Source organism: Phocoena phocoena, chromosome 1, assembly GCF_963924675.1.
Source record: "Phocoena phocoena chromosome 1, mPhoPho1.1, whole genome shotgun sequence".
Lineage (NCBI taxonomy): Eukaryota > Metazoa > Chordata > Mammalia > Artiodactyla > Phocoenidae > Phocoena > Phocoena phocoena.
Genome location: NC_089219.1, coordinates 15,896,698 through 15,904,239, shown reverse-complemented (window position 1 = coordinate 15,904,239; position 7,542 = coordinate 15,896,698). Strand labels below are relative to the sequence as shown.

At 64.0% G+C, this 7,542-nt stretch overlaps 1 protein-coding gene across 1 annotated transcript; it reads left to right on the top strand.

The window, feature by feature from the left end:
- The first annotated feature begins 1,402 nt into the window (after positions 1–1,402).
- Positions 1,403–7,542, top strand: SH2D5 (SH2 domain containing 5). Its single transcript, XM_065893549.1, has 9 exons — positions 1,403–1,489; positions 1,824–1,904; positions 2,410–2,484; positions 3,530–3,676; positions 4,956–5,204; positions 5,357–5,531; positions 5,902–6,010; positions 6,504–6,663; positions 7,339–7,542. The coding sequence occupies exons 1-9, from the start codon at positions 1,403–1,405 to the stop codon at positions 7,540–7,542; spliced, it is 1,287 nt and encodes a 428-aa protein (XP_065749621.1).

Here is a 7,542-nt window from a genome sequence, read left to right as displayed (position 1 = left end):
AGGAGGGCACTGAAAGTGGTCAGACCTCGCCGTCCTCCCAAGCTCCTGACTGACCATCAGGTTTGGGGGTTCCCCATCCCTCGTGAGACTGTACTTGTTGATCACAGCTCCGAGCCTGGCAGGCATGGTGCTGGGTTCTGTGCCTCCATTCAATTCTCATTGACTCCTCATGTTATCCCAGGTTTGGGGACAAGGAAATGGAGGCTCAGAGAGGTGAGGCAGCTTGCCCAAGGTCGCACAGGATTTGGACCCAGGTCTCTCTGATCCCAAGTGCAGTGATTATAAGTAGCCTGGTGAGACGGAGCCCGCCAGGATGGGGGATGGAGGTGGGGGTCTAAGTTGGCCCCAGGGAAGCCTGAGGGAGCTGATCCCTGGGACCTAGGCAGAGGCATTCAGCCATTCGGTCTGTGACACGTTTATTCCACATTCACTGAGCACCAGCTGTGGTCTGAACTCTGACGGGGAGTAAGTGCTCTCCCTGCCCTTGAGGACAGTCTAGAAGGCAGCTTTCCTCCTCTTCCCCCTCTGGTGGATCTGGGAGAGGGGCCCCAGGAAAGACCAGAGCCTGGGGTGGGCTGGGGCAGGGCTCCTCAGCACCCCCGGGGCAGTTGTCCACTCTCCCTACCCCCTGCCTCAGCATCAGTGTCCAGTCTGGTTGGGGTGGGGTCTTCTGGCAGGGGCTGGAGTCAGGCTGGGCGGAAGGAGCCAGGGCCCCGTTGACGCAGCCTTGGCCATCCAGTGCCCCCTGCCCCTGTGGACTCCAGAGCTCCTGCCCTGGAACCTGCTGTGGCTCCCCACTGCCCACAGGGCAGAGCGCCAGTGTGACATTTAAGGCCGATGGACCCCAACCCAGCTACTGCTCTGCTAAGTTCTGCCTCAGGGCCCCAGCTGCCTTCACTCCTCCGTGCCTGTGCAGACTCTGTCCTCGCCGCTGTCACATCCCTCCTCTTGGGTGCTGCCTTCCCGGGCTGTCCCCCTCCCCTGGCGCTTTGCACAAGCTGGTTACATGTCTGCACCCCCTTCCTCCAGCTCCTTCCTGAAGCTCACTCCTCAGCGAGGCCTTCTCGGCTGTAGTCGACCCCAGGCTGCCCTTCATTTCCTCCTCTCTGCTTTACCACCATCTAGCATATTCCATATCTTACTTATTATTTAGCTTACTGTCAGCTCCATGAGGGCAGGCAGGGAGTTTGTCACTTGGGTCAGGGCCGTGTGTCCCCTGGGTCCCAGCGCCCGGGGTGCTGCCTGGTACACAGCCAGTGCTCAGGCAGGGTTTGTTGGATGCAAGAGCTTGGTGGCCTCTGACGGGGCGCTCTGAGGCTCGACCGCCTGGGCACCAGCTCTCCTCCCCCGCCCTTTGCAGCCTTCTCTCCTGCGGACCCTGAAGCCGGGCACCCTGGGGGCCATGCAGAAGGCCGGGGCGGGGGGCCGGAGAGCCTCCGACTGCGGCCCTGCCCCTCACCGGCCCAGGTGCATCACCAAGTTGGCCCAGGTGGGTGGGGCCGCCCCACGAGGTGGGCTCCGATGGGCGTGACTGGGTGGCAGGCCCTGGGGGTGGACAGGAGCCGTGGGTCACGGGCCTATTTCGGTGGCCCCAGCTCTGGAGTGTGTGTGCACGGATGAGGCGATGGTGCCGCAGAGGGGCCAAGTGGCTTCACCAGGGAGAGTAGCAGAGCCTGGACTCCGAGTCCGCGCTCTGTCACCATCCACAGCCTACCCGACAGAGCAGAGTGCGTGCGTGGAGGGCGATTTGGAGGACGGGGGTCAGGAGCCATGGGCCTGACTCCCCGTGCTGCCCTCCCACCCCCCACCCCACCCCCAAGCAGTACGTGGGCTCCTTCCCCGTGGACGACCTGGACACCCAGGAGAGCGCGTGGCTGGTGCAGCAACAGCTGTGGGCACTGAAGGTAGGGGGCTGGGGACTGGGGGCTGGGGAGCGCACTTCCCTGCGGGGGATCACAGCCTTGGGGTGTCGCCTGGGAATGGCCCGAGACCCTGTGATCCGTTCCAACCTCCATTCAGAGAGAGGGAGCAAGTGAGGCCCAGGGAGGGGCAGGACCAACACCGTTCTGAGAGATGGGCCCAGTCAGGACCACACCCGGGCTCCTGGAGCCACGCCCCTGAAGCCCCGGGGGCCCCCTCCCTTGGGCGGTCATGACCTGTGCCCCACAGGTGGAAGCCACAGGTGGGAGAGATGGGGGAGGGTGGTCATAACATGGCCTAGGGGTTGGTCTGCCAGGAGCCATCCACACTTCCCCGGCTCCTGGGGGGGGGTCCCTGTCCAGGGCTCAGTCCCCTGGCCACTGGGGTGAAGTTGGCTGACCAGCCCAGGGGGACTAGTGCAGAGGCTGGGCTGGGCAGGGCAGGGCCTTGGAGGTAATGTCTGCCCCCCACCAACTGTCTCCCCACCAGGACTGTCCCCGCCGCCGGGCTGTCATCCTGAAATTCAGCCTTCAGGGCCTCAAGATCTACAGCGGGGAGGGTGAGGTAGGAACCCGTGTGGGTGCAGGTGAGGACCGGACAGGTGTCCTACTCCCTGGGAATGCACTCGCCTCCACCCAGCCCTGCACTGCCCCTCCAGCCTCCCCGGCTGCCCAGCCTGCTCTGGGCCTTTGGACGTCCTCTCTCCAAGGCCCTCCCGCCCTGGCAAGCATGGACGACAGTTTCTCCTCCCTCTCACCTGCCGGCCGCCAGCCCACCAGAATCTCCGGGGGCCACCTCCTGGCCTGAGCATCAGGACCAACCAGCCCCATGAGGTTTCTGTGGGTCCCCGGGCTTGGCCAGTGGGCTGTGGCTAGCCTCTCATGACTGTGGAACAGGGCCAGGCAGGCTGGAGACCAGTTGGGAGCCCCTGCTTGGTCTGCCATCCTCCTCTTGGTGCAAACCAGTGTTTGATGAACACTAAACCGTGTGCCAGACTGTGAGACCCACGACTCCGGCACCACTCAGCTAGGACTGGTGCAAATATGTGCAGAGCTGTGCATTGCGGGGCCCTGGGTTCAGGGACTGTGCCACCTGCACGAGGTCTCGCTCAGCCCCCAGCCCCACTTGTCACAACAAGGACTCAGAGAGCTGCCCTCACCGGCCCAAGTCACCCGGAGAGTGAGTGGCAGAGCCAGGATTTGAACCCCTGTCACCTGACTCCAGAGACCAGGTGTGCAAGCCCAGGGCTGGCCACAACCGCCTGTCCCCGTGACCTGCAGGCCGTGAACCCTCTGCCCCTCAGCTCCGTAGCTTGGCATGACCACCCCAGCCAGCAGGTTGGCAGCAGGGAGCAAGAGACCCGAGCTCAGGTCCCCTGTGAAGGATGAGGGTTCCCATGTGAAGCGTGGTTTGGGCAGGCCTGGAAGGAGGGCAGAGTTCTTCACCCCAGGAGCAGGGTGGGCGTGAAGCTGGGCGTGCAGGCTGGAGAGCAGACCCGGGAGGCCTGCCAGCGGGTGTGCGGGGCCCTCGGGGCTGGCACACGCTGGGCTGGTAGCTGCAGACCACGCGGTGGGTCTGATGGAGGCCGGTGTGCCTGCTGCATCCCCAGGTGCTCCTGATGGCTCACGCCCTGAGGCGCATACTCTACTCCACCTGGTGCCCAGCCGACTGCCAGTTTGCCTTCATGGCCCGAAATCCCCGGAGCCCGGCCAGCAAGCTCTTCTGCCACCTCTTTGTGGGCAGCCAGCCTGGAGAGGTACCTGGGGCCCAGGGCAGGGGGCGCAGCACTCGGGGGGGGGGGTGCTGTGCATCAGTGTGGGTTCCAGGGACCGAGGCCCTGGACGGCTCAGCCAAGCTGGCCTGCGCCCCCTCCAGGCGTGCACCCCTTGCCACCCTGGCTCCTGCTGTGGCCCTGCCCTCTGAGGACTCCCTTAAAGCCAGTCAGTGGCCTCAGCATTCCCCGAGCTTGGAGGTGGGGACCAGGCTGTGCCCTTAGAGATCGGAGGGTCACGCTGCCAGGCCTTTGCCCTTGCTGTTCTCTCTGCCTGCAACCCCTTCCCCTTCTCATCCTGGCAAATTCCAACTCGCCCTTTGAGGCTCAGCCCGTGTGTCTGTGGAGCCCACCTTGAATCCTCCAGACCGCCCCCCACACTTTCTGCGGTCCTGTGACACGCACTGCACTCTGTCCCTAACTGCAGTCACGGGAATTCTTTGAGAGCAGAGGCTGGGTCCGGGTCTTGAACTGTTCTGGTGCTTGGCCCCGTGGGGAGAGTGGGTGGGCGGGTAGATCCCGAAAGGCAAAGCCAGTGTGGCCGCCATGAGCAGTGGAGGCTCGGCAGCCAACTGTTTGGCAAGCAGAGGCTGGGCTTGGTTCCGCGCAGCAAGCATTTGCCGTCAGCCCTGTATGTCAAGCCCTGTGCCGGCCACTGGAGTGACAGGTGGCTGAGACGCGGCCCTTGATCTTCTGGAGCTCACAGTTCCAACGTGCTGGGCCTGCATGATGTGTGTCGCGGATGGAATGTGTGGGCCCCAGAGTGCTGGGCTTCTCCAGGGGAGTTTCTGTGGTCCGTTTTCATTAAAGGGGCACAGGGAGGTGGGGAGGAGGAAGCTGAGGCACAGAGATGCCATGCTGTACCCAGGGTCACACAGCAGCTCCTAGGTGACAGAGCCAGGATTGGATCCCAGGTTGTGTGACTTCAGGGCCTGGGCTCTTAGCCACTCCCCCAAGAGGGTACAATGCACAGGGTGAGGGTAGTAAACCTAGGGCTAGGAGTGCATTTAGCCCATGTCGTCGCAGCTCCAAGCATGACGCCTGGAACAAGGTAGATGCTCGGTATTTGTTAGATGAATAGAGGAAGCTGGTCGGGGATGCTGCGTGGTGGTGAGGTTTTGAGGGATAAGAAGTTTTCCCAGGAAGAATGGGGAAGAGCATTCCACGCCAAGGGGCTGCATGCCCCCCTGGTGCCTGGGTTGATGCCTGAGGAGGCCCCCAGGAAACCTCCCCCAGCTGAGCCCGCCTCCCTCTCCCTCCCCAGGTCCAGATCCTGCACCTGCTGCTCTGCCGCTCCTTCCAGCTCGCTCACCTCTGGCAGCACCCTGAGGAACGGGCACGGCCTGAGCCCTGCCCGGGACCCGTAGGGGACGTGCCCCTGAAGCCCCTGTCGGGCCCTGGGGGCACCCCTGGCCTAGTACGGGAACCCCTCGGCCGTGATCAGCTCTCACAGCACGTTAACGCGCTGGTCTCCTTCGGGCGGCTGCCAGCAGGGGGGCCTGGGGGCAGTGGGGTACGCGGCACCCCAGCCAGGGAGTGGGCCATGGACAAGGGAAGTGGGCGAAGGTTTGGGGATCAAGAGGGGCGGGTGCTGGACTTCCGTGGGAGGGGCTAATGGCTGGGCCTGAGTCTGGCCGCCCCGGCGGGGTCCTCTTGGTGCCCTAGAAGGAGCCGCCGGAGTCGGAAAGCCGCGGGGGCGCCCGCCACGCCCGCCTGGGGAACCCGTACTGCTCGCCCACGCTGGTGCGCAAGAAGGCCATCCGCAGCAAGGTGATCCGCTCCGGGGCCTACCGCGCCTGCACCTACGAGACGCAGCTGCAGGTGTCGGCTCGGGAGGCCTGTGAGTGGCCGGGCACGGCTGCGCGAGTCGGCGAGGGTGGGCCTGACCGTCCGTGTCTGCGGGGCCGTGACTGTCGATGCGTGCGCCTGGGAGTGCTGAGGCCTCGTGTCCACGCGAGGGAGGGCGCGAGGGCGCAGCCGGGGCTGCGTGCCCAGGGCCTTGCAGAGGCGACTGCGTAGCTGCTGATGTGCTGTGACTGGGGAGGGGCTGTGCCTGGCGATGTGCCTGGGCGCTGCTGTGCCTCTGGGGAAGCAGGATGTGTGCAGACTGGGCCGGGAGCGGCGCGGGTGATGAGGCCTGTGGGCGTGGGCCGGGCTGGGCGCGGGAGGGGACCACCTCTCTTCCTCTGAGCCCTGGATGGTCTCCATAGTTCCTGACGCGTGGGAGGCCTGGCTCCGGGGTCCTGGGGGCCCCTCATGCCTGGTGGAGAGCGAGGGCAGCCTGACGGAGAACATCTGGGCTTTTACTGGCATCTCGAGGTAGGAGGGGGTGCCCAGCCCTTTTGGGGGGGCGTCAGAGAAATAGGCTGTGGGCTCCCCCAAGGCCCTGAGACGTGTCCATCCCTGCACTTGGGCGGAGGCTTCCTGACCTCGTGACCTCAGGCCAGGGGCTTCCCCACTGTGGGCCTCAGTTTTCTCCAGTGTGAAGTGGGGATAATAAAAGGACCTTCATTGCAGGGCTGTGGAGAGGATCAAATGAGGTTATTCAGGTAAAGCCTTCAGCGCCTGGCCTGTCACAGGGTTCAGCTCCCTAAATGCCAGCTCTCTACCGATTGGGTCTTGAAGTTGTCAGCAATTAGGACCCCGTTGGAAACCTTTTAGAAGGAAAGGCTAAAAGCTTCCTTCCGTTGCGGGTCTACTCTGGGGCAGGCACTGTGTTTACGATGCTGTGGAGCTGTGATGCCATTAAGCAAGCTGAGGCTGGGTCCTGACTAGGGGGCCCGCCCTCAGCCTCTCCCCTCTGCCCTCCCAGGCCCAGTGCCCTCGCCCTGCTGCGGAGAGACGTGCTTGGGGCCTTCCTGCTGTGGCCTGAGCCAGGCACCAGTGGCCAGTGGTGCCTGTCGGTGAGGACACAGTGCGGCGTGGTGCCCCACCAGGTCTTCCGGAACCACCTAGGCCGCTACTGCGTGGAGGTAACAGTGCTCCTGGCCCTGACCCTCGCCCTCCAGCCCCGCCCTTTTCTAACCACTGAGGGCCTGAGCCCGCCTCACCCTCATCCCAGGCCCCCATTGGCTCTCTCTGGCCCCACCCCTTATTTAACTCTCCATCCAGCTCTTTCGTCCTTGCCCCTTCTGGCCCCGCCCCCACTGTCCTATTGGCCCCACCTGTACTCTGCTGGCTCCACCCTAAGGCCTCTCGCTCCGGGGAGGTAGAGTCTTGGGCTAGGGTCATGCCTCACATTTTTACAGAAATCCCGGCTTTTAAAAAGTCACGCTTTCCCACACCCTAACTCATCTTTTAGCAGTAGAGGAAACTGATCAGAGAGGGTAGAGGCTTGCGTAAGCTCACACAGCCTCCGAGTCTCTAGGTCTGGAGTCTTGGCCTGATCACAGGTTTTCAGGGACAGGGGTGGGCAGGAAGGACTTTTTAAATGTGTGGCCTTACTTCCACGCCGAGTGCCTCAGTCCTGTCCAGGTTGGGAGGAGAGAAAGGGAGGGAACCGGGGTGTGGTTCTGCTGTGAGCAGGACAGTGTCCTCTCTGGGCTCGAATATCCTCCTCCCTCCTGGGGCAGGATCCTGTGTGAGGGGGCGGTTGTGTGGAAGGGGGAGCTGGAGCTGAAGTCCCTTCCCCTCCTCGCCCCCACCAGCACCTGCCGGCTGAGTTCCCCAGCCTGGAGGCCCTGGTGGAGCATCACGCTGGGACGGAGCGCAGCCTCTTCTGCTCCCTCGACATGGGCCGCCTGAACCCCGGCTACGAGGAGCAGGACTGCGGGCCCGAGGGCAGGCTTCCCCGGACGCTCCGGCCCCTCGCCCATGCCAAGTCCGAGGCAGAACTGCAGGGCCTGGGCTAG

Excerpts from the sequence above, each read along its gene's own strand:
- SH2D5 (XM_065893549.1), top strand. The coding sequence starts at position 1,403 with ATGCAGAAGGCCGGGGCGGGGGGCCGGAGAGCCTCCGACTGCGGCCCT. Across the intron at positions 2,485-3,529 it reads TCTACAGCGGGGAGGGTGAG|GTGCTCCTGATGGCTCACGC; the intron begins GTAGGAACCCGT and ends CTGCATCCCCAG. Across the intron at positions 6,011-6,503 it reads GCTTTTACTGGCATCTCGAG|GCCCAGTGCCCTCGCCCTGC; the intron begins GTAGGAGGGGGT and ends CTGCCCTCCCAG.